This window comes from Schistocerca americana, chromosome 11 (genome assembly GCF_021461395.2).
Source record: "Schistocerca americana isolate TAMUIC-IGC-003095 chromosome 11, iqSchAmer2.1, whole genome shotgun sequence".
NCBI lineage: Eukaryota > Metazoa > Arthropoda > Insecta > Orthoptera > Acrididae > Schistocerca > Schistocerca americana.
The window spans coordinates 168755077-168782700 of record NC_060129.1 but is presented as its reverse complement, the minus strand read 5'-3'; the positions used below and the strand labels follow the sequence as shown (position 1 = coordinate 168782700).

General features: G+C 44.0%; 1 protein-coding gene across 1 annotated transcript in view; it reads right to left on the bottom strand.

Moving 5' to 3' along the window:
- Positions 1–12043: 12043 nt before the first annotated feature.
- Positions 12044–27624, bottom strand: part of LOC124553474 (zinc finger protein 227-like) — an 82261-nt gene continuing 66680 nt past the window's right edge. The window contains exon 10 of the mRNA XM_047127331.1: positions 12044–12734. Within this exon, the coding sequence (XP_046983287.1) occupies positions 12044–12734 (691 nt within the window). The remainder of the gene's footprint in view (positions 12735–27624) is intronic.

Sequence of the window (27624 nt, the reverse complement as noted above, 5' to 3'; positions counted from 1 at the left end):
GACCCGTAGCAGCTGCCAGACCGACAACCACCCTCACTGAAGCTGATAAAGGCGCACCAGCAACGACAAGGACAACCACTGCCAACACCACACTCATGGCAGCACCGCCGACTCTGACAAACAAGATAGCATCACCATCAAGGACCAAGCATCCCAAACGAACGCGAGCCACACCGCCATCGTGAGGAGGCGCCCATCACTAGCAGTCCGAAAAAGAAGATGGACACCTAACAAACCAACACACCCAGTACCAACCACTGCAACCAACTCGATGACCCAGGACAATGCAGCCGCTTTTCTGGAAGTCGTGCAAGTGGCTACGACAACCGCAATGGAGGCCATTGTGAAATATATTCCACAGCAGATAAGCGCTGCAATCCAAGCTGCTATGCAGGCATTCCCACAGACCAACCCAAGGAACCAATATGGGCACTAGACCACAAGGATTAAGACTATGCTTGTGGAACGCCAACGGAATCCGACAACAAGCGAGTGAATTTCGTGACTTCCTGCAAGAATAAGGAATTGACGTCTGCCTTGTAACAGAGACTCACTTAAAACCGGGAGTCAATGTCAGGGCAGCGAATTACAGAAGCTACAGGAACGATCGGCTTACAGCAGGAGGTGGTACAGCGGTCTACATCCGTGCACACCTCCAACACCACCAACTACAACTACCTGCACTGCAAACCATGGAAGCCACGGGGGTCGAGGTAAAAACCAGCAAAGGGCCAATAACATTTGCAGCAGTATACAGGCCCCCACAAGGCCAGCTACAACCACAAGACATTGACCTACTGCTCTCCATGCCAGGCAACCTCTTCCTAGGGGAGATTATAATGCAAAGCACACTGCATGGAACAGCAGGCTAATCAAAGTGGACGTCATCTTCTGACGGCAGCGGAGCGTAACCATGCAATCATAGTTGCGCCACACACAGCCACCATCTACCCCACAAACAGAAGAGAAGATGTCCTAGACATCGCAGTGGTCAAAGGACTCCCCTAAACGGTAACAGCCAGCACAAGACGTGTACTGTCCTCTGATCACATTCCAGTAATCTTTGACCTCGAGATGGAAGCCACACCAAGAGAGGAATCAAAGATGGACCTCAGGGGAGTAAACTGGGAAGCCTACCAAGAACTACTAGCCGACAAACTGGAAGCTATCCCAGACCCAGACGGGGTAGGAGTGGACACGACACTTCTGCACATAGTAACCAAAGCCATCGACACGATCGAAGCCGCCACCATGAGACAAACGCAGCCCAGAAACCATGCCAAACCACTACTGCAAGAAATAAGAGACCTCATCAGGAGGAAAAATAGATGCCTCAGGGAATGGCAGGACACGAGAAATCCAGCTACGAAAAGAGAAGCCAACAGAATGCAGAGAGAGATAAAAGCTGAAGTTGAGGTGCACCAAATCTAGTCGTGGGCAAGCAAAGTAGAAGCACTCAATCTCAATGACCAGTCAGTCTGGAAAACCACCAAACACCTGCTGGGGCAAGGTCAAAGAATACCCCCACTACACGTGGGGAACGACGTAGCCTGTTCACCCAACGACAAGGCAAACGCCCTGGCGGACATCTTCGAGAGAAACTTTCAACCAATCGAAGATCCCGTGGACCAGCAACACACTGAAATGGTGGAAGAAACACTCCCCAGATTCCTGGAACACCAAGACCACGACAACGTAATCGAACCGATTACGACAGAAGAGGTAGCTGCACAAATTGCAATACTAAACCCGAAGAAAGCAGGCGGACCAGATATGCTGACGAACAGCCTCCTGCTAAAACTACCGCCTGCAGCGGCCACCACGGTAACCAAAACATTCAACAACATCCTGAGTATCGAGCAATACCCCATAGCCTGGAAGCATGCAGAAGTAGTGCCGATACCGAAGCCCGTAAAGACCCCAAACCACCAAATAGTTATAGGCCAATCAGCCTACTACCGGCACTTTCAAAGGTATTTGAAAGGATTTCTGCTGCGACACGTCAGCGACGAGAAGATACTGCCGGATGAACAATTTGGTTTCTGCAGCAGCCACTCCACTACACACCAGCTGCTCCGAGTCGTCGAGGAGGCACCGGATGCCGTAGAGCGCCGAGAATACTTCGCTGTGATCTTCCTCGACGTCTCAAAAGCATTCGACTGTGTGTGGCATAGGGGCCTCCAATTCAAACTACTTGATCTGGGGGTGCCCGTGTCGCACGTACGGCTGCTACGGTCCCACATCAACAGTAGAACATTCCATGTCCGGACACTAGATGGCAACTCGACCGTCAGAAGAATCAATGCCGGAGTTCCACAAGGCAGCGTCCTCGGACTGCTGCTGTACATATTATACACAGCTGACCTACCGTCGATAAAGAGGGTACACCTCGCCCTGTACGCCGACGTCACGGCCCTGTACTCAAGAAGCAGGAGCGCGACACACTTCCAGGAAAGGCTCCAAGGAGCATGAAATGAGCTAACCGTGTGGGCGACAAAGTGGCGCCTGTCTTTCAACGCCTCGAAGACCCAGGCCCTCGCAATCTGCAGGCGGCCCATACCGCCAAACGACCAAGAAGTCATCATACGAGGCACACCCGTATCCTGGACGCAGACGGCCAAGTACCTGGGAGTAACGCTAGACAGGTGCCTGACATGGCGCCCACACGTTGAAGACATCAGGACAAGGGCACTCAACAGACTCCAGGCACTGTATCCAGTGCTCAATCCCACATCAACATCCTGTTGCCCGAACAACTTTGATTCCACGCTGTGGACTCTGCAGTCCAGCAATGCCTGCACTTGGTACAGCACGTTTGTCTGGCCAGGGCACAGAGAGAATCCACAGGAGCAGTATTCCTGGATACAGAGAAAGCATTTGACCGCATCTGGCACGATGGCCTAATATACAAACCAGATCACATAGGGTGCCCAGAACATCTCATCTCATAAAGATCATCGACTCATTTCTTGCGGAGCGTCACTTCATTGTAAGAAATGGGACAAGATCGAGCCAGATGTGACCTATTGCGGCCGGAGTTCCGCAAGGTTCGGTTTTAGGTCCCGTCCCGTATTCAATTTACACTAACGATATACCTGAGCAGGTCAGCGGAGTGATCGCTCTCTACGCTGACGACACAGCTATCTACAGGAGTAGCCGCAACCTCGATTTCGTACGGCTAAAGCCGCAAGCCCACCTCGACTCCGTAACACAGTCGTGCAATTTGTGGAAATTTTAAGTAAATCCGAGAAAAACCCAACCGATATACTTCACAAGCAGGCTAAAACTCCCAGACCAACAACTAACAATTGGTGGTCCGGACCTAGCCTGGCGAAATTGCATTACCTACCTCGGGACGGAGATCGACAAGACAACCGCCTCACATGGAGACAACACATCAATAAAGCGGCAAACAAAGGGTGCGCGCTCCTGTCCCAACTGAACCCCCTTCTGAGGGGAGTTCGAATCACCTCAAAATGCAAAATGCTTCTCTGGTGCCAACTCGTGCTTCCGGTCATCTCGTATGGCTCGAAAGTGTGGTCAATGGTGTCAGACACTTTACTCGCACGGCTACAACTGCTACAAAATAAAACCTTCCGTGTAATCACAGGTGCCGACAGATACGTCCGCAACACACAAATCAGAGAATTCTTAGATCACCCCACCATCTATTCCCTCATAAAGGAAAAATCTGCCAAACTTTATGAGAGGACACAAGCATCACCCCACCTCCTCATTCGAAATTTAGGCTGCGAACATCCAGACCTTCAGCATAAAAGACCTAAACAAACCGTTACGCGCCACTTTAGGGACATTTAAAACACACAAACATACACACAAAACAAACATTTACACAAAAACACACACACAAACCAAACCATCATCTTCACGAACCCCTTAGCGCATTCCTAGAAGTCAGACTGGCACAGCCCAGTGGCACTTCAGTACAAGAGAACAAACAGAAAGCCCGTGCCTGGCAGTCTCGTGTCGGGCTACCTACTTGCTACGTCGACGTCGCACACAGGGACGACACTACACTGTGCTACGACTGTTTACCGTACCGGACGTGGACTCTGCAGCCCAGTCACTGCTCTCGACCGAGCACCAAGTTGTGTTAGTATTGTGGACCTGTTTGCAATAAACAGATTTTGGAACTCACTGTGAGGTAACGAGCAAGTTGTGGCGCCCTGAAAATATTCTAAGTTCGGAGTTGGAGTGGCCACTCCGCAAGCCGGGGCTCGTCAGCAACCCCGTGGTGCCGAACATTGAGTGGAGCGAGAGGGGTAGCCCCAGCGCACGGTCCAGGCCGACCCCGTGGCTGGGAATTCCACGTTCACGCTGTGTCGAGGACTGTCCTTTGTGTCGATGAAGGAGATTTGTATGCCAGGAGCGCCAAAGATGGCGGACTTTGTGGGCAGACATTTCACAGTTCATGTAGAAATTAAATAGCCAGAGGAATCATGATACCTTAAAAAAAAAAAACATGAACATTACCATTATCTGCAGAACAATTTTGAGGGTGTAATCAGATTATCAATATCTTTATTAGTTTAAAGTTCACTATGTGACTCTAAATTATACAAGTAACATTGAGCATCAAGTTGCCAAAATCTAAACGGTTCATCCGATTTTGTCAATCGACATGTCTTTAGAAAGCTATTAGTGTAAACCTAAATTGGTATGAATTACAGGCATGTAACTTTAATAGCACACGAGTTATTGGAGGTCAAAGTGGCCCATTACTACTGATCGCATCAGGCCGTAAGTACTCCTGAGTTACACGAAAAAATGGTAGCAGCATGTTTGTAAATGTATTTATTCGTCTATGTCTTTGTTTATGTCTGACATATACTATTCATTAAGAAATTGGTCAAATATTTACGGTGTTTTAGAAAGCACATACACATTAGGCTACTGGCCTACCTTTTGTTCTATTCCTTTGATATATGTTTGTTCAATTTATTTATGTATTTAATAATGTGTGTTGGAGCATATTTATGGTCCCGCCGTAGGAATATTTATTTAATTTCAAGTTGTTTAAATGTAAATCCAGTATTTCATATGGGTCTCAATATGTTCGTGAGTGTGCATTGGCTTGGAGACATGGCGGGAGCGGTCTAGCCAGTCACAGCACTCCTTACTGTGATAGGCGACTACCGAAGTCAATGGAGAGACTTTGTGGCAGTGGGGGAGGAGTATCGGGTCGCTCAGGACATGAGAGTGCTGGATGGAAATGTGTGATGGATGGCTGCAGGCAATACTTGGAGAGCGTTGAGCAGTTTGCACACGGTTGTCGGAGATAGAAATATTTCCTAGTGCCGACTCGTGCACTTGTGAGGTTTCCACGGATTCTGCATTGAAGACGTAGTATGCGTTTAGAAGTGAATATCTCGCAAGCTATGTTGTTGTTCGTAACTAATTACGTGAAGTAGGAATCTATTGTTTCCCTGTTATTCAACTTATATTTTATTTAATTGCTGGACCATCGACACACATAAGTGTTTTGCAGAAATATACCACATTGTCAAAGTACTTCTACTGTCGTACTCATCATTTAAAGTCATTAAAAATAGTACCTGCAGATTTTATTTAATTGCAATCTTTCATTTATAAATTCCTATGTTACATTGAAAATTCGCAATTGCCGAGTGGTAGGAACCTTCGACCATTCGATTCATGTGTATATTCATATTGTAGACTCGGCAGTATTTGGCTTCCAATGCAGCAACTACGTATCCCAGCCGCTAGACAACAAAACCAGCAACACTTAGTCCGAGGGTCACATTTTTTTTGAAAGCTCGCAGACACTTGCAAACACTGAGGTTATGCTTTCGCTACTAAATTGTTTCTCACAGTGAAAAAGGTAAGCACTAAAGAGGAAACAACATTATAGGCAAGGTTTGTTTCAATTACGAAGCAAGTAATGTCACGCAGACGAAGAGATTAGAAATCGTGTGTATGTAACTTTTGCAGGAACTTCAGAGGCACAGTGGACAGGTAGTGAAGTTTGTGAACTAAACACAACAATGTCATTTGCTGAAGTTCGTCTTTCCCTGATTTAGTTCACACAGTGTTGGCCAGGCTTAAAACATCCTTGCTGTAAGACCACATCCCCAGAATTAATCATATTATTTAAAGTCCAAAAAAGGTTGCAAACAAACAGCTCTCTAAGCAAATACTTAATGAAAGATTCCTTTCTATCGAGCTAATGTAGACTGAGCTACTAAATGTGTTAACGGTACATACATATATTGTAATTTTCTAATAGATAGTTATTGTTACAGGCAATGTCAAACTGCTGAACAGCATGAAACAACAACTTCTACACAGAACAGTTCCTTTAAAATTTACATCTTATACTGATTCTTCCGAAGTATGTGGGGGAACTTATGATACGAAAGTAAGTATTCCAAGGAGAACACACAGTGCAGCTAGTTACCTTCTGGCAGAAACAAATGGAACACCATAAAAGTGTGAACCATTTCCAGACCTGAAAGAAATCATAAAAATGCCTGCTAGACAAGTTAAAAGAAAACTCTGTATGATATGTGATGATACTCCTAGAAAGCAAAAAAATGAAATAGAAAATCCATAATATGAACATATCATTGAAAACCAAAACTTCCTACTTGTCAATAGTTAAGCGTAGATTGTTGCATTGTAGGAGCTCAAATAATATTGCACATGTGCTCAGCAGTTTGTTTCCCATCTGATTACTCCAGGGCACTGGCCGCAATTCAGCATAAGAGCAAAAAACGTCCGTGGTCTTCTATTGAGAAAAATCTCTCAAATGTTGTTTCACAAATCTCCTGCAGCATATAAATTTTTGTGAAAATTTGCTATCTTATTACCTGGACTGTCCACTATTAGACGATGGGTTGGCGCCACAAAATTTCTATCAGGGTTTAACAAAAACCTTTTTAGTCAACTTAGCAAGAAATTTGAGGCACAAACCTATTTAGAAAAGGCATGTGTAGTATCTTTTGATGAGATGTCAATGTGTCATCTGGAATATGCAAAAGATCTCGATTTAGTAGGTGGTCTAGAAGATTTGGATGACAGGGGAAGGAAATCACTTCCTGCAAATTAGGCACTTGTTTTTATGATTAGAGGCCTCTACAGTAACTGGAAACTGCCCGTTTCATATTTTTTTTGTCTAATTCAGGAGTAAAACATTCAGATTTTGTTGGGTCTCTTACAGCAACTAATTATTTTATTGCAAAATGCAAACCTAGAACCAAAATTAGTTGTTTGTGATCAGAGAGCTAGTAAGTGTTGTGAAGCATTTACAGGTTACGCCTGAAAGATGTTACTTCATTGCAAATGGACAGAGACTTTTATATTTACGATGTCCCACATTTATTCAAAAGCATACGAAACAATCTGCTTAGTGGCGAGTACATTTTCAACAATGGCGGTGTTTCATTCGAAGACGTCAGGAAAACATATGACATCGATACGAAGGACAAAGAAAGCAGAATGTTGTTAAAGCTCACCGACAGTCATTTGCAGCCTGATTCGTTCCAGAAAATGAATGTCAAAATGTTAGTCCAGGTCCTCAGCCATTCTTTTGCTGCAGCTACCAGAACTTGCGTAGTGACTAAAGAATTGCAGAATGATACAGCAGAGAACACAGCTGCTTAATTTATAGACTTTATGAACAATTTGTTTGATATTTTGAATAGCAGGACAGCATTTTCCTCTACTCCATATAGGTGTGCATTATCAGAACAATGCCCAGTAGTAATGGAAATGCTACAGAATGCAAAGGATGTCTTAAGTACCATAAATAAAATTGACAGACACACAAAATAATAATACCACCATGCATTACGGGTTTAATTCAGACTGTATGCTATTGCTCAGTTTTTTTCTTGAGGAACAAACTGTCGGCATTAAATTTTTACTGACTGGCAGAATGAATCAAGATGCTCTTGAGAATTTATTTTCTGTGTACCGTCAGAAAGGAGGCTACAACCGCAATCCAACAGTCAGAACAATAAGGTGCTTGATCCGAACAAGCACTATTAACTGGCTAATGAAACCTTCTGACGCTTCAAATAGTGAGAATGATGCTGACAACATGCTATTGCCCCACGTGATTTGGGGTGTTATTGAACAACTGTGTTACCCTCTGCCAGGCACTTAAATGTGATTTGCAGAGTTTCCATGTAGATGTAACAGGTGATTAACTTCAGCTGTTGGAGAGCTCTGGAGACATTGGAATCCCGAACACCCCTGGTTCCTCTATGGATGGCAATTATTTTTCTTCCTCACAGCAAGACCTTTCCTCTGAATGGTGTTCAGTAGTTTATTGTGCTGGCTACTTAGCACAAGCATGCATCGAAAAGTGTGGTTGTTTGAAATGTAAGGAGACACTTACTTGTAGTGGTGAGCGTCAAGATAAGAGGGAAATATGAGGTTCATTCAAATGATACCTGGTCAGTGCGTCTACCTTTGCCTTACACGTAAGGTGGCACCACATAACTGCGGGTACGGTGGCGTCATCTATTGGCAGAAAGACTGAGGCGTGCACACTGTTTGATGTCGCATAGCGCCAGAGTGGTTTCACGCCGAAGAGAAGGTGGTCACACGAGTTATCGGCCACTACCAAACGTGCAGGCAAATAGCAGGAACGACGAGGAGCGATTCGATTTGTGGCAGCAGAGGGAGTTGGAGGTGGTGAAATGTATCGACAGACGAAGGCTGTATACAGTGAGTACAGTCCGAGTTGTTCAAGTGTTGTGGAATGGCGCAAATGATCCCTTGAGGGGGCGTGAGTCACCGGAAGACGATGCTTGTCCTGGACATCACAACAGTTTCAGTGGGAAACTGCTGCAACATCCATCGTACAGTCCCGACCTTTCACTGTACGACTTTCACGTGTCTGAACCTCTAAAACAAGCTATTTGCGGACATCGATTCTCAATGGATGACAAAGTGTGTGACTGGGTCCAGGCCTGGATCCAACAGCAACCTACTAACTTCTTGAAGGATGGAATCGACCAGCCCGTGTCACAATGGGATAAATGTGTCAACAATTTTGGCAACTATTTTTGAGTATGTGAACTGTGTATAACTACATTTTTAATCTAATAAAATCATTACCATTACTTTACACAAGTGACCGTGTTTCATTTGAATGCTGTGAGGGATCCGTGATCCACGAACACAGATATTAGTATCTACATCTACATCTATACTCCGCGAGCCACCTTACGGTGTGTGGCGGAGGGTACTTATTGTACCACTATCTGATCCCCCCTTCCCTGTTCCATTCACGAATTGTGCGTGGGAAGAACGACTGCTTGTAAGTCTCCGTATTTGCTCTAATTTCTCGGATCTTTTCGTTGTGATCATTACGCGAGATATATGTGGGCGGTAGTAATATGTTGCCCATCTCTTCCCGGAATGTGCTCTCTCGTAATTTCGATAATAAACCTCTCCGTATTGCGTAACGCCTTTCTTGAAGTGTCCGCCACTGGAGCTTGTTCAGCATCTCCGTAACGCTCTCGCGCTGACTAAATGTCCCCATGACGAATCGCGCTGCTTTTCGCTGGATCATGTCTATCTCTTCTATTAATCCAACCTGGTAAGGGTCCCATACTGATGAGCAATACTCAAGAATCGGACGAACAAGCGTTTTGTAAGCTACTTCTTTCGTCGATGAGTCACATTTTCTTAGAATTCTTCCTATGAATCTCAACCTGGCGCCTGCTTTTCCCACTATTTGTTTTATGTGATCATTCCACTTCAGATCGCTCCGGATAGTAACTCCTAAGTATTTTACGGTCGTTACCGCTTCCAATGATTTGCCACCTATGGCATAATCTTACTGGAATGGATTTCTGCCCCTAGATCGATGGACTTTATCCAGTTGGGTGATGGGCCATGATCCTGAACTTTTGGAGCCCAGCCAAACGAAAAAAATTGTTTCACCTTTTCATGTGTGTCTGCCTCCAACAGTCAGCCAAACGAATGCAATAGCAGGTCCCACTGGTAAAGCCGCTACAATCACTAGCTCGCCTTTCAAGAAATCACTTTAAGGAAAGTTGCAATTGGAAGGCCCAACAGATAAGCCTAGACCTAAACCAGGTCCATCAAACGCAATATTAGCCAGAGCCCTGTCAGAATGTTTATCTTTGGAAAGGTGAACTGCTGCAGATCAACAACACCTGCAACAAGACAGAAATAAGGAAACAAAAGGCAGCGTTACTCATCTTCCTCCTCGTCTGAGGACGGTTGTGTTCCTCTCGTCTCCACTGATGACGAAGACAGTGTGGACAAGGAGTGCCTATATTGCAATCACACTTACAAATTAGACCCAAGTAGCGAACAGTGGATCCGTTGCACAAAATTTCTTCGTTGGGCACACGAATTGTGTTCTGGCATTGCCAAGAAGGGATGGAAAACATTTGTATGTGATCGTTGTAATAAATTAAGCAAGTACTGCATGGTAAACAAATGAATAACATCTCTATGTTGTTTAAATAAGGTTCTTGTATGTTATTTAATAAAAGTATTTGTTCTTATATTGAAGTGTACTTAATCCTGACTATTATCAGATAATAGGAACACAAATTTAAAAACACCAAATTGCTCGTAAGTCAGATAATGTACAGTTTGAGACCAAAATAATATCAGTAATGAAAACCTTTATAAGATATATTTTATTGGGATGCTTGTGGCATGCAAAAGTGTATTTTATTTTAAAATAGCATGAAATAAAGTATGTCAAATATAATCGTAAAGAAAAGTAACCGATAATTGGGCACTCTCGCCTATACTGTTAACAATTAGCAAAAGTTTCATTAATTTTCTGCAAATGATTTCGGCACTAGAGCAAGTTAAGTGAAACACTGAATTCAAATACCACCCAGCTTTGAAAAATACTATGTGCGAGCATGGAAACTACTGGCTTTAAGGCTTAAATAAAACCCAAGACTCTCAGAGAAAGCTATGCTGCTGTGTATGTTAGAAATGTAAATTAGTCACAGCTCCAAACCCAACTACTACAAATACATTTTTTTTGTCCTAATTTTGGAAGTTAGAATGAAGAATAGTCTCGGTCCGCAATGAAACAATGCCCAGTGGGAAAAATAATCTTTGAAAAACAGTATAAATCTACTACATCACATAGATACACACTGTAGCATATGTCTCTGTTGAAATTGTGCAACCACAATATCCCTCTCAAAGTTGGTGGACAAACCTTCTGTTGCCGTTTAAGCAGCACGGCTTATTCACAACCACCTCATCACATGCATTTCTCAATAAGCTACAATGACATCCAACACTCTGAAAATAGTTTCACGAAATAAAACCCCTATTAATTGTAATAAACATACTATTTTACGTTTTGTTCTGCAACCACACTGTCCTCCACACCACCGCTCGACACCCTCGAGAGTGGCACATTACCAAATCCAATCGAGTGAGTTAAATCACGCATCGATTGGCAATCTGAAGTTGCGCAATCCCGCCACTTTGACCAATACCTTTTTATCATTACTGTAAATTCTGGGACTAGTTCCACTTAATAGTAAATAACTGTTTTACAACTTTTCAAATGACACGCCCTTTCCAAATATTTAACCGTTGGACCTTGTTGCTTGGGCTTTGCACAACACAATTTTAATGACACGAATGTAATGAAAATCAAAATATATACCATACTACCATCAGCTACTGGGCAAAGCCTTTACATTGCTACCGGTCCAAATTATGAAAAAACACCTCCAGACACAAGGAGTTTTTGAAGTGATAGTATTCCTGTCAATAGGTACACTACGTTCAACCACACACTATGCAGTATAGAAAAACACGCACTTCACAACAAAATCTCGCACACAAAATCCAAACAGTCAGCCACGTTACAAACGTCTCTCAGCAACGTACAAACGCTTCAGAAATATTCAGAAGTTTGTAACACTTTATTTTCACTGACACGTTTGGATCTTCTGAACAAGCAGCAGAGGACGGTACCTTACGATTTTCTGTAATTATCCGTAAGCTGTGGTAAAATACGGCGAACAGCAGCCCTCTAGCGTCGCGCCTTCCTCCGCCTCTGGCGGAGCCCCGCATGCACGCGCGCGTGCAGCTTGAGGTGCGTGCGGCGGAAGAACAGCTTGCCGCAGACGTCGCAGCCGTGCCGCCTGTCGCCGGTGTGCAGGCGCGCGTGCACGCGCATGTGCGCCGCCTGCGTGAACGACTTACCGCACACGTGGCAGGCGAACGGCCGCTCGCCCGTGTGGACGCGCAGGTGGTCGCGCAGGTAGCGGCGCTCGCGGAACGCCTTGCCGCAGACGTCGCAGCGGAAGCGCCGCTCCCCCGTGTGCAGGCGCGCGTGCCGCTTCAGCTGGCTCGGCTGCGAGAACACGCTGCCGCACACGGCGCAGCCGTAGCTCTCCCCCCCGTGCAGCCGCTCGTGCTCCCTCAAGTTGTCGGAGCGCCCGAAAGACCTCCCGCACTGGCCGCACGAGTACCTCTTCGATTCGGAATGCGTAGCCGCGTGCCGCCTCAAATATCCGATCCGGCTGAAACCTCTGCCGCATATATCGCAGTACAGCTCGAAGAATTTACCACAGACAGTGCCGCGGTCCGATCTTCTTCTTCTTCTTCTTCTTCTTCCGTCGTGAGAAGAATTCCGTACCCGCACCTTCTTTCTGAATTTGCACACTGCAGCTTCGTCGGTCGAGCTTTCCGACAGGTCATCTAAAGAAAACCGTTGACACCTGTGAAATAAAAACAGAGAGGAAATTGTTTAACACAGTGCTTGCCTCTTATTCAGGGTCAGGCGCGGCTCGTAACTAAAGGCTCTGAGGCGGAGCCGCCCCATAATATACACTGCTGGCCACCGTAAATGCAACACCCTGAAGGAAGCATCCGAATCAAGTGAAATTTACACCATGGGTTTGCAGCGATGAGATATGCAACTGATTAGAATTTCAGCGCAGACGCACATCACGCGCGCCTGTGGCGCCACCTCATAGCGCCATTTAAGGCTTGGCGACTTCGACGAGTGTACGTTCGGCACGTGTGTTTACCTTGTGGTTGTTTCACAAGACGATCAGTTATGCCTCGTAGACAACAGCGAACATCGTTTGATCAAGTATCCGAGTTCGACAGAGGAAGGATAGTGGCTTACCGAGATTGTGGATTATCATACAGAGAAATCGCTAGTCGTGTTGGACGAAACCAAACAACTGTAATGCGGATATGTGACCGTTGGATGCAGGAGGGTACGACGGACCGACGTGGTCGATCGCATTCACCTCGGTGCACCACTGCACGTGCTGATAGGCAAATTGTGCGCATGGCAGTGACGGATCGCTCAGTGACATCCCGAACCGTAGCACAGCACATTGCGTCTGTAACGCATCATCCAGTGTCTGCGCGTACCATTCGGCGCCGTTTACAGCAGAGTGGTCTGTCCGCAAGACGTCCATTGCTCCGTCTACCATTGACGCAGAACCACACACGTCTCCGTCGCCAATGGTGTCATGACAGACGGATGTGGACGGCAGAACGGAATGACGTCGTCTTTACTGACGAGGCACGCTTCTGTCTGCAGCACCACGATGGTCGGATTCGAGTGTGGAGACACCGTGGAGAGAGGATGCTGGACAGCTGCATTATGCACCGCCACACTGGTCTTGCACCGAGTATTATGGTATGGGGCGGTATTGGATATTACTCTCGCACGCCTCTAGTACTCATTGCTGGTACTTTAAATAGCCGGCGCTACATATCCGAGGTGCTGGAGCCAGTTGTCCTTCCTTACCTTCAGGGCTCGGCCACAGCCATATTTCAACAGGATAATGCGCGACCACACGTGCCACGCATTGTCCAAAGGTTCTTCGTCAATAACCAGATTGAATTGCTTCCCTGGCCGGCTCGCTCTCCGGATCTTTCGCCGATAGAAAACATGTGGTCCACGGTTGCTCAACGAGTGACCCAGATTACATCCCCAGCTGCCACACCAGATGATCTTTGGCAACGTGTGGAAGCTGCTTGGGCTGCTGTACCCCAGGAACACATACAACGTCTCTTTGACTCAATGCCGAGACGTGTGGCAGCGGTGATCTCCAGCAATGGCGGCTACTCTGGCTACAGATTCTGGCAGGAACCACATGTCACAGATGTCTGTAAACGTAATCATTTGATACTTGGTCAACATGTTATCTACAAAATAAATTTTGTTGTGCTACCTCTTGTCTTTCTTGGTGTTGCATTTACGGTGGCCAGCAGTGTATGTTAAAGTAAATTTCGCAAGAACATATTACAAAATTTAAATTATCAGGACGAATTTCGCACATTTCCCATTCCGATTAAAATAACGACGGTCAACGTTTTTGGAACTGTTTGTATCGATAGATGTTTTCCGAACGGTTAGTAGTGTTTAGGCTGCGCCTTGGAACGTCCGTAAGCTGCATGTAGTAGCTGTTTGGGGGCGTGGCTTCTACATAGTACTGCTCTTTATGGGCGACCCGAAGGCTCAGAGCACGGTATAATAAGGTTGGGCAGTAAGCGCTCTGCTCTGCTATTGGCTGGCCTAGTGACGTCAGCGTGGAAGCAAGCGCTCAGAAGCAGACGACACGGCATGCGTGTTTACGTCAAGTTTTTGGCGGAAGGTTTTGTTTATACCAGAATCGAGATGTCTAAACTGCTTTTCTGCTGCTAAAATATTACAGTTAAAACTGATGAGTTATATTCTTTCGCAGCTTATGCCTCACACATCGGTAAAATATCAGATCACAACCACACTGACACACACTTGAAATTCGAAACCTCGGCTCAGATAAATCAGAAACTATTCATTTAATCGCATTGAAATAAATTTAATTAAGAGCTCGAAGTTGCACACACTTGTTTGAACAGCGTTCTGAAGCCGCTATAGTATTCATCAAAGTAACTTTATCTGTGTCTGAAAAAAAAAACTGTCATCTGTACATGTGCTCTTATTATGATGTTTCTTATTTGGTGACAGCTTTTCCAGAGTTTCCAGAGATCTCTTATGTAGTTCTCGTTCCTTATACCGTTTGGTTCTGTCTTCTGTTGCGGGTGACACATTGACAGTCGCACTACTGCACGGCAAATTGCACGAAGGAACTGCATCTGGCTTGAGCATTCTTTTTCGGGGCAAATTAAGCAATTCAGACTGTAAATACCTTAAGTAATCTGTTTATGCGAAATGGCGAGAACATATTCGTGCAAGCGCAACATTTACACTGCCTTAGCATTTCGACAACCATAGTTTTTGTAATGTTTCAATACGCGGGAAACTGTGATACATTACGTCAGTTCCCTTTGTGCTCCGGTTGTAGGAAAAACAGCCCGTAACAGCACAGCCTGGCATTGTAAAAATTAATTTTCTCACTCACTTGTAGATTCTCCAATAAGAATTTCAAAGGACGAACCATGAACTGTAGAGCTGGCGAACACAATGTTGATCCCGCTGTCCACTATCGCTCAGTATTTCAGTTCCGAATCAAATATCAATTACAGCAAAATCCGTTAACACTCCCGAATTCCGAATGTTTCCGCTGTTGACTGAGTACCTCAGAACAAAGAACTCAATCAAAATACTCCTTCAAACACAAAACACAAGAAAACACACACAATTCGAACTGTGTACTGTTTGGCACAGCTGCTTCCACCGTGACGTCATGCGCACAACTGAGAAAACACGTTGCTTTCTGCGCCCCCCTGGCTCAGAGCTTGCAGCCTAAGGGTGTCATACCAACCACCACACGTTTTTCACGTTCCACTATCTATGTAATAAAGGAATGCAGAGTGGCCGAAACTTCGCTATCCAATCTCTGTCTCTGCACATCTCTACTACGCTTCGATGCGTCATTAATCGACGTTTAGTATTATTGTTTTGATAATGTTTTACATAGTTGTTGTTTTTCTACCATTGGCTATTTTATCCACATTTACAATACGTTTGCAAATATCCCGCCAGAGTGCACTAAACGACCGTAACCACAGGCTCTCTAACCGTAACATCAGTACTGCCATCTAGCGAGAGTTTCATAAGTGATTAGAGGACAAAGCGCGCGAAATTTGTCCCATTACTTTACTTTCCTTGCTTGCTGATGCTGACTGCTTTTGTTGATATCGTGATATTAGCAAGTTTCTTTTTCGGAGTGTATTTTGCAAGATTTTAGTGAATTTTACTTGCTTGTGAATATCTGCGACATACCGCGAGTGTGAAACCAGCGCAATGTGAATTCAGTGTGCAATTTAATCGGTAAAAACTTGGAACACGGCCATAGGATGCAAGTGAAAGAACTTGGTGCACACAGACCCGATCTAACGATCAATCAAGAACAGAAACAGTGCAAATCTAGGCAAGGATACAAACGCAGTTTTAATAGAGCAATGTACGATGCAGCTGAATGGTTGTGAAGCGAAAAATGCATTTTTCTGTTTCACGTGTCTTCGTACAAATAGTACTGATAGTGCCTGGACTGAAACTGGTATCACTGACTTAAAGTATTTTCACGCAAAGGTCAAAAAACATAATTCCAGCGAAAAACATTTAACTTCGAGCTTTGGAGGTAAACTACAATAAACGCCTTAAATTTAGAACTGAAAACACCAAAAATATTAAGCAGCCGCAAAGTTAACATTCATCGCATTAAAGATCTCTCCGAAACGCGTCTTTCCATATGATTTGCTGCAAAGCGTCAGAAAATGTAATGATGACGTATAAAAACATTAACCAAATATTTTAACTCGAAGTCAACTTCTAATGATATTTAATAAATTAATACCTGATTATAGAAGATACAGTACGTAAAATTATGGGTAGAGAGTGATCTGCCCTCCCCCTGAATTCTTAGTTGTTTATGTCGGACTAATCTGTAACGTAACCTGAGGTCTATATTGGCTCCGATTGATAAATGCCGCAGCCTTCCCCAGTATAGAAACCACGAGTCGCGCCTGTTCAGGGTGTGTACGTGGACAAGGAAAAGAAAATCCCGGATTCCCCGGTTAAAAATACACTTTCCCCCGGGTGAAAATACACTTTTTCCGTGTTAAGTAACAGTATACTTCTCCTCGGAACTGTAAAACTTATCAATTTGTCGAGATTGAAACGTGCGTTTGTAAGCCAGTCGTAGCTCACGTCACGTGATCTCGCCAGCCGATACAGCGGATATTCAAAGCACACGACACGTCATGTCGTCAGCCAATAGCATTATCACTGTTAAGTAGCGCGTACACACAAATAGGAAAAGTAAATGGTTTAAATTAATATACATAGTGTTGCTACAAGAAAAGAAAAGCTTTCACATACAATATTGGTATCAACGATTAATAAGCTGCAACAGAAGCTAAACTTTCAGGTATAGCGTTGATCATCTTTGCGCGTGTTACACTTTAAGATACATCATACGAATGTGCCACTAAAATTTTTAACAAAGACATACATGTCTGATCTTCTGGGCTCGAAATTTTTCTAAATCGTCATCCTCAAAGAGCTGACTTTTAAATGAGAGTCAAACGCTCTGTGATTAAAGAAATTCATCGCACATAGCTCATCTTGGGTAAAAGGAAATTTACTTTGAAAGTAACGCTTTTCAATCAATCATTCGCGATATTTTCCCGCGACCTGTTAGAAAGAGGTCCGTTTCAGCAGTTGCCAGAGGGCGCCAGATAACAGTTTTCACACCGTTTGCGCAGCTACGATGACGCAAGAAGCCCGTATGTTCGTACGTGTAAAACATTGAAAGATCTTACGTTACGTCATAAAAGAAACAAGACATCAGAGGATATTCCAAGAGCATCGGAACTTCGTGGACCATAATAACGTCCATAATTCAGTTTAAAGTGCACATTCGGACGTCCACATTCGGTTGTAAATTTTCTTGGAGTGCCAGTACTGTATTATTTCATTCTTGGTTATGACATAATGCCATACTTGCAAGAAGACGAAAACATGCTCTTTTGAAATGCAGAGAACAGTTGAAACTAGCCAATAGTGTGGAATTAAACATTTCGTACAAATATACTGCCTCAGCGGAAAAGATTAAAAAAACCACATTTCTTTAGCAAACCGACAAAAATACCTTCATTGTTCTGCAAGGCGATTGATGTTTGACTGAAATTGCCGCCCGGGGCAGATACCCCGGATCGCTCCCAGCGAATATGGCAGCTTGCGCGCGACAGTAAAATTTTTCCGAGTAGCATCTTGCTACTGCTTATACAGCTAATAACAGCCACACTTTTGTAGCCAGAAGTGGGAGAAGGTACTACACATACGCGACTCAACTGCGCATGCGCATGGGCCCGCACGCAACTGCTCACACTAATCCAATGTAAACAGTTATGACGTTACGCTCATCGGAGGCAATTTGTTGTTATGAAGCATTGCATAGTCTTCCTAAAGCCTTTGACACATCTTGCTGCTGGCAGATGCTTGTGTGAGCACTGTGTTTTGTTGTTGTACATGGCGCATTTCCTTTGCACCTTAATTTTTATTTTAGTTTTTTTCTCTCGTTCAGGTTTTATTGTTGCAGTATTATTCTGCAGTAGTGGGGTACAGTACTATCCTTTGTTTGAATATTTCTTACCAGTCAAAATAACAAAAATTTACCGAAAACTAAAACAAAAAATCCCGGAATTCTAAAAAAAAATCGCGGAATTCTAAAAAAATTCCCGGGTTTTTCCCGTTCTCTCCCGGATGAAAAAAATCCCGAGTTTTTCCCGGATGTCCCGGCTTGTATACACCCTGTTATTGTAAACAAATAATCATTCTAATAGTACAGAATCAAGCACCATATAATAAACCTTCGCGCCCAGTACTATGATGTGACAGTTTTCTATCGACCGGAAATCCGAGTCCACGCGATCGAATCTCTCTCTGCAAACCGCTGTAAACTATAGCGAGTATCAGGGTCTCTATGACATTCACATATAGCAAGAGAATAACCAATTAAATTCCTTTTTGCGCACTGGAATTGTTTTATCTTTTAACAGGCCAATAGGAGCAAGATGTATGGAGTTGTGGTATATTTCTACAAGGTGTACAACTTTGTTTCCGCCGTTTGCCGATAGGTGGCGACAACGTAGCGGTCGAAAGAAACAGATCGCAGACGCCAGGCAGTTAGCTTGGACCTCGGTCAACATAACCTCATTCAAACATTAGTTGATTTGCGTCTGCATCATAAAGTTGTTCTTGATTGCAGATGTCAGTTTACGGGCCCAATTCTCGTAATTTGCGGGAGGTGTTACTGTTTTGTTTCAGTATGAAGAAAACAGCTGCTGAGTCTCATTGAATACTCTCCGATACGTATGTTAAGGACGCTATTAGTGAAAGAATGTGTACTGAGTGGTTTCAACACTTCAAGAACGGTGATTTTAATGTCTTAGACCGGCATAGTGGTGGAAGAGAGAATGTGTTCGATGACGCAGAATTGGAGACATTGCTGAGTGAAGACTCACGTTAAACTCAAGAAGAATTGGCACGATTAGTGGGAGTGACACAGCAAGACATTTCAAAACGTCTCAAGGCTATGGGCATAATTCTGAAAGGAGGACTTGGGTCCCATGTGAGCTGAAACCAAGAGAAGTTGAACGGCATTTGTGTGTTTGTGAACAGTTGCTTCAGAGCAAAAACGGAAGGGATTTCTGCATCACATTGTTACCGGGGATGGAAAACGGGTTCATTATGATAACCCTAAATGCAAAAAATCATGGGGATATCCCGGCCATGCTTCCACGTTGACAGCCAAAACGAATATTCACGGCTCCAACATCATGCCCTGCATTTGGTGGGACCAGCTCGGCTTGGTGTACTATGAGGTGTTAAAACTGAGTGAAACAATCACAGGTGCTCGTTATCGAACGCAATTAAGCGTTTGAGCAGAGCATTAAAAGACAAATGGCCGCAATACAGCGAGAGGCACGATAAAGTGATTTTGCAGCAGGACAACACTCAACCTCACATTGCGAAAGAGGTCAAAACGTAGTTGGAAACGTTAAAATGGGAAGTCCTACCTCACCCGCCGTATTCTCCACACATTGCTCCCTCTTGACTATCACCTGTTTAGATCAATAGTGCACGGTCTGGCTGACCAACACTTCCGATCTCACAAAAAAGTCGGAAATTGGATCGATTCGTGGATCGCTTCAAAAGATGAACAATTTTTTCGACGCAGGATTCGTACACTGCCCAAAAGATGGGAGAAAGTAGTTGCCAGCAATGGAAAATACTTTGAACGATACACATGTAACCAATTTGTTTCATTAAAGCCTCAAATGTTGGGGGAAAAGACTTTAGTCCCATTTGGTATATATATGGGACTAACTTTTAGTCCCATTTGGTACAGGTCCTCCACTCTTGAGCAGTAGTCTAAAATGGGCTGCTCCATTGTTTAGTCATCAGTATACTCCCAGTATCCAACCAATGAAGTCAAGTCTGACAATGTTGCTCGACACAATCTACAGAATATACTCATATAGGAACATTATAAGTAGGGGTTAATTAATATTTACTTAATTTGTCTGCCCACCTGGTCTTAGGTGCTTGTATGATGTGTGTCAGATACTCATAGGCATCAGGGGAGCAGTTAAATGCAACCAATAGGCAAGTAACAAGTTTGCTAGTTCTTGAATCACTGTTTACACAGTGGTTACAGATCACCTACAATGCACTCACAGAAAACCATTAACTACTGACGAGAAAACAATGACACTTCGCCAATTCTATGTTTTAAAAATTCAATCTGTGTTTATCAGTACCATGCGAACAACATGCTACATACAGAGGGGTCAGAAAAAACAGACACTGGTTGACAGTCAGTATTAGCAGATCAAAAGGACATACACTATGTGATCAAAAGTATCCAGACACCCCAAAAACACACATTTTTCATATTAGGTACATTGTGCTGCCACCTACTGCCAGGAGTACTCTGTATCAGCGACCCCAGTAGTCATTACATATCGTGAGAGCAGAATGGGGCACTCCACAGAATCACACACTTCGAACGTGGACACGTGATTGGATGTCACTTGTGTCGTACATCTGTATGCGAGATTCCCACAGTCCTAAACATCACTAGGTCCACTGTTCCGACTTCATAGTGAAGTGGAAATGTGAAGGGACACGCAGAGCACAAAAGCGTACAGGCCGACCTCATCTGCTGACTGACGGAGACTGCCGACAGTTGAAGAGGGTCGTAACGTGTAATAGGCAGACATCTATCCAGCTCATAACACAGGAATTCCAAACTGCATCAGGATGCACAGCAAGTACTATGTCAGTTAGGCGGGAGGTGAGAAAACTTTGATTTCACGGCCGAGCAGCTGCTCATAAGCCACACATCACGCCAGTAAATGCCAAACGACGCCTCGCATGGTGTAAGGAGCGTAAACATTGGATGATTGAACAGTGGAAAAATGCTGTGTGGAGGGACAAATCACGGTACACAATGTGGTGATCCAATGGCAGGGTGTGGGTATGGTGAATGCCCGGTGAACATCTGCCACAGTTTGTAGTGCCAACAGTAAAATTCGAAGGCGGTGGTGTTATGGTGTGGTCGTGTTTTTCATGGAGGGAGCTTGCACCCCTTGTTGTTTTTCATGGCACTACCACAGCACCTTCTTTCTTCCCACAGTTGAAGAGCTATTCGGGGATGGCCACTGCATCTTTCAACACAATCGAGCACCTCTTCATAATTCACGACCTGTGGTGGAGTGGTTACACAACAATAACATCCCTGTAATGGAGTGCCTGCACAGAGTCCCGACCTAAATCCTACAGAACACCTTTGGGATGTTTCAGAACGCCAATACCGTACCAGGCCTCACTGACCAACATTGATACCTCTCCTCAGTGCAGCACTCCGTGAAGAATGGGCTGACATCTGACATTCCCCAAGAAACCTTCCAGCACCAGATTGAACGTATGCCAGCAAGAGTGGAAGCTGTCATCAAGGCCAACGGTGGGCCAACACCATATTGAATTCTGGCATCACCGATGGAGGGCATCATGAACTTGTAAGTCATTTTCAGCCAAGTGTCCGGATACGTTTGATCACGTAGTGTACCATTACAATTCTTGCATGGGGGGGGGGTCATTTTGTGTGTTTAAAGTGAACCCCATTAGTAGCCAAACGACGTCGATGCTGCTAAACTGTTGGCCAAACTGCTGTTGTCAGTTTTGCTGGTGTGACAGCCACACTGGATGCCTCAATGGTTTCTCACAGCTCATTCAGTGTAACTGGCTTTGTGGAAACCACCTTTTTTCGAGGTCCCCCAAAGGTAGAAGTCAAAGGTGTAACGTCTGGAGACCACAGTGGATACTGAACAGCTTCTCTTTGACGTATCGATCATCCAGGTAGATTTACATCCATGTGAGTTCTGATGTCTCTGGGGTAGTGAGGCAGAGCACTATCTTGTTGTACGTAAAATCTTGTGTTTTCAAACACCTCTCGGCTGGTAGATAAAATCAGTGTTTGCAACATATGAAGATACACCTCAACAGTTATGGTACCTTCAAAGTAATATGAGAAAATCAAACTGCACAATGACACCACACCGTACATCAACACGCAATAGATTGACTTGTTTGTCCACGTGAACGCGAACATTTTCAGGAGTCCAGTACATGCAGTTGTGGCTGCTTTCAGTGCCGTTCAGCTTAAATTGTGCCTCATCAGATCAGATAACCATCCCTGCAGACTGTTCACGCTCACAAAGCATGCCTTCAAACCACTCTCGGTACTCTATCCCTCAATCTGGGTCATCCTTTTTCATAGCATTCAGCAATCTTGCAATGTACACTTTCCACTTTACAGCCTTCAGAATTCACTGTACGCTTGATTGGCTTAACCCACTTTCGTGTGTGCCCTGCTTTACAGATTTCTGAGGTGACCTAGTAAAATTTTGCAGCACTGGAAGCTAGACTTGTTTACGTTTTTGGTCAGCCACACCTTTCCTTATGCACATCCTGAACACTGCCGTTGGCTCCAAATTTATCACGAATACGATAAATTGCTGTACGTGATGGTGGCCGCACACATTTTGCCACTGTCGTCGTACCTCCATTACGTTTTCGTGCTTCCAGTACCACTTCAATACGTCCTTGTGTTGCTCAAACGACAATCTTACTTCATTCATTGCTACACTGTCATCTGCTGGAAGACCCATGCCACCATCTATTGAGGAAACTATACACTACGTTACTGCACAAAATTGCAATAATATGTCCTCATTTTCCTAAGATATTAACTGTCAAAGTGTCTTCTTTATCTGGACTCCTCTGTATACAAACAACAACCTTTTTATTTACAGCCACTTCTTGTAAACAAAGATGCTATAAATTTATTTTATACAACTGAGTGGCAAAAATGTGTTACGAAAAAATTTTAGATTATAATTTTGGATGAAGTCTGATGGCCCAAAATTATATATTTTTGAAGTTACATTCAATAAAAACAAAGGTGCCTGTATCATGTATACAGATGGAGGCAGGGTCAGCAAGAGAAACCTATTCAAAGGAAATAATCTGGTGCAAAATTAGAATGTTGGACTGCAATTTCATCCTGGACTAAAATTTAGTTTAGGAACTGCTTTTTGTTTCAACGTGGCTTAAGCTGCCAGTAGTCTAAACATTATTCAAGGTACCAGAGGTAACTGTCCTTTCACTGCCTCGAACATTTATTTAATACCTCACAATACAATATTTTGAGGGTTTCGGCTGTATCCAGCGATTTTACAGGGCGGCCAAATTAACTGTGGCGAAAAATATTTATAAGACTGACAAGGAACTGGCCCTTGTTAATGAATAGGAAATCTGTTTTGGACCATCCTAGTAGAAGATCAATGACTGTATGGACATTTTCACCAAAAAGGAGCAACAGCACACACTATCTCGAGGCAACCTCGTCGTGAGTGCACGAGGGGTTCACTGACTAGAGAACAATCAGTCGAGACAGTGCAATCTTATGGTCACTTCTATTGCCTTCTTTCTCTCCTTGTTGGTATTTACCCCACAACCAGAAGGGGCTGTATCAAGAAACCAAGAAGTATAAGATTCCCAAATACAATTACGTTCAGTGGCAAATGTGAAGAAATAATTAACTTAAGGGATAGGAGGAAGATAAATTTATTAGGAATAAGTGGAAAAAATGGAACAGGTGAAATCGTAGTACCTGGGGAATGGTAAGAAAAAGGAAGCTAAGAATGGAGTTTGTTCTGTGCATGAAGATACTGAAACCGTAACAGATACTGCATACATAAATGGAAGACTCCTCAGAGCCAGAGTGGAATTAGGTGATAATCTCACAGTAATCCACTTATATGCCTCACTAGACAAAATTAATTGTGGCAAGAAAGAGGAGTTTTTTGGAAGTATGGAGGTCAAAGTAAAGGAAAACAATATTATGGTAAGAGGGAACCTTTTTATGTAATTGAAGGGGATCTTGCTATCAACTGCAGCAGGACATTACGCGCAGTCAGAGGCGACAAATTAAAATGTGTCCTGCTGCAGCTGACAGCACAATCCCCTTCACTTTACATACGAGGGTCGGTCAAAAAGTAATGCCTCCCATTTTTTTTCTACTTAAAGAAATTAAGTTAAGTGAAAAATTTGAATTTGGCGCCATTCCTCAAACCTTCTTCTGCAATCCACTGCAGTAGTAACTTTCTGTGTCAACAGGTGGCAGCACAGCAGAAGTTTGTAAGATGGCCGACATCGATGTTCGTTTGAGACAGCGTTGTGTGATTGAATTCTTGAATGCAGAAGGTGAAACGCCCATACGCATTCATGAAAGACTGAATGGTGTTGTGACAGTGGATGTCAGCACTGTTAGACGATGGGTTCGTCGTCGTAAGGAAGCTGAAGGGCAAACACCGTTGACTGACGAAAAGCGGAGCGGCAGACCGGTGAGTGCAGTGACTCCACACAACATTCAGCAAGTTGATGACATCATTCGTGGTGACCGTCGGGTGACTGCAGATGAAGTGTGTCGCATTATTTCTCTTAGTAAAGGCAGTGTGATCACGATTATTAAACAATTGGGGTACTCAAAAGTTTGTGCACGGTGGGTTCCAAGAATGTTAACCGATCAGAATAAAGAGGCAAGGAAAACAATAGCCTCCCAACACTTGCAGCGCTTCCGTTTGGAGGGAGATGAGTTTCTGAAAAAAATTGTGACCGGGGACGAAACATGGGTGCATTTTTTTGAACCCGAATCAAAGAGGCAGTCAATGGAGTGGCGTCACACAAGCTCGCCGAGGAAGAAAAAATTCAAAACTGTGCGATCGGCAGGGAAAGTTATGGCAACAGTTTTCTGGGATACAGAGGGTGTGATTCTGGTTGATTTTTTGGAGCAGGGATGCACAATAAATTCTGTTCAATACGTCACAACCCTCAACAAACTTAAAGCACGTCTTCAGCGAGTTCGCCCAACAAAATCAATGGCAGATGTTCTTCTTTTGCATGACAATGCAAGACCACACACCAGTCGTCACACCTCTGACGAGATTGTCAAAATTGGATGGGAAGTTTTGCCTCATCCCCCATACAGCCCTGACCTGGCACCATCAGACTTCCATCTGTTCGGGCCACTAAAAGAAGCTCATCGTGGGATTCATTTTGAAGATGAGGAGGCCGTCAAAACATCCGTGCGTCAATGGCTTAGGAAGCAGAGCTGTGATTTTTACCGTGCTGGGATACATGCCCTTGTTCAAAGATGGACCAAAACTGTAGAGATGGGCGGAGATTACATTGAAAAATGACAAAATGATCCTCAATGTTGTGGTTTTCAACCTATGTAATTGCATTTAAATTTCCTGACAATTAAACGTAGAAAAAAAAATAGGAGGCATTACTTTTTGACTGACCCTCGTATAATGTTTCACAGCTGTGGATTCCATGTGGTGGCTGTTCTTTCGGACACGTTCGAAAGAACAGACACCACGCATTCATATAATACGGAACATAACTGCTTGAGCTGGAGTCTGTACATCAGACTACAAAAATAAATAATCTGATGGTATAAAATATCTTCTTCAAGATACAAGACAGCCATAAAATAACTAGGTATGGCTAGGACAGAAGATCTAGAACAGTTACTGACTATGTGATAAGAGAGATAAATTATTATACAACACAAACTACTGGAAGCTGTGCTCAAATTGGACTTATAAAGTCCTGAGGAAGTTGCAGAAAACCTATCAGCATCCAATGCTTCAAAATACCTCAAGCAGAACAGAAATAAAAGAAGAATGTTTTAGCCACACTATCACTGGAGATGAAACTCTAATGGGTCCTGTTACATTAGAATCTAAATGAGAATCCATACAATGGAGGCATTTCATACCACCAAAGAAAGCAAAGTTCAGGCAAGCAATGTCAACCCAAAATAATGTGTACTAGATTTGGGGAAGGCTAGGGATGGTGCTTGTGGATAGACACAGTCCTAGTATGTGTCGACATCCCACACCACAATACTGTAGTATGGCACTAAAGAAGCCAAAGCAAAATGCCACAGCCCATCGATAGTACGAGGTATCGTGCAGTAATTCGTTTTCTGAATCTGAAGGGACACAACACAACAACAACCTGTGCCAAGTTGGCGCAAGTTTACAGTAACAGTGCAGTGGTTAGGTGATGCGGATGCTTCCGAGGAGTTCAAATAAGTCTGAACGACTAAGAATGAAGTGGCAGACCATTTTACTATGAAGAACCAGAAGCCCCAACAGAAGTGGAGGCACAGTACTCAGACTAGCATACCATAAATCAAGGGGGATAGCTGAGAAACTGACAAATCAGACAGAGGACAGTTTTTTGCATGACATTTTGTACGTTACGAATGTCAGCGTAAGCTGAGTTCCATTACTGCTCGCACTCATTCAAAAAGCCCACCACCGAGGCAGTAAAGGGAAAGTGAGCCAATCTAGATTACATCCTCGGCTGCCTAATAATCGTGGGCTAGTCGTGGCTACACCACTGTGACCCAGAGACAAATGAGCAGAGGAAGCAGTGGAAATGTGCGAATTCACCACGGCAGGGAAGATCGAGACCAAAACATCATCCGACAAAGAGATGCCGAGTGTGTATTGGGCTGTCGCAGTGTGGGGCTAACAGATTATTCTCATAAAGGGTAAACTGCCACAGGAGCACACTATCAAAATCTCATCAGGAGGTTACGGGAGGCTGTGAGGTCAATGCTTTGCAGAAAAATGACTGAGGGGGAGCTTATTTCAACAAGAATGTCCGTCTAATTCTGCATCACATACAGTCTCACAGGTTGCTTGTTTGGGCAATCAAATTTTGTCTCATCTCACACATTCTCCTGACACAGCACCTCATGCAAAAAGCCATTGCACGACAGGGATTTCCAGAATGGAAATTATGTGGCTTTTGGGGTGGAATGTTTCCGTAATAGCAAAATGCAGACTCCTACAACTGGAGCCTCCAAGTCATCCAGTATTGGGAAAAATGTGATGCACCAAAAATGAATATGTAGAGAGCAACTGAACCCTTAATGTGTCTCTTGGCTTTAACTCAATTTTTCTGATGCGGTAATTAAAATTATGACTACACCTCATTTCGTGAAACCTCAACTAAACTGTGCCGAATAATCGAACAAGATATGTGGCAAG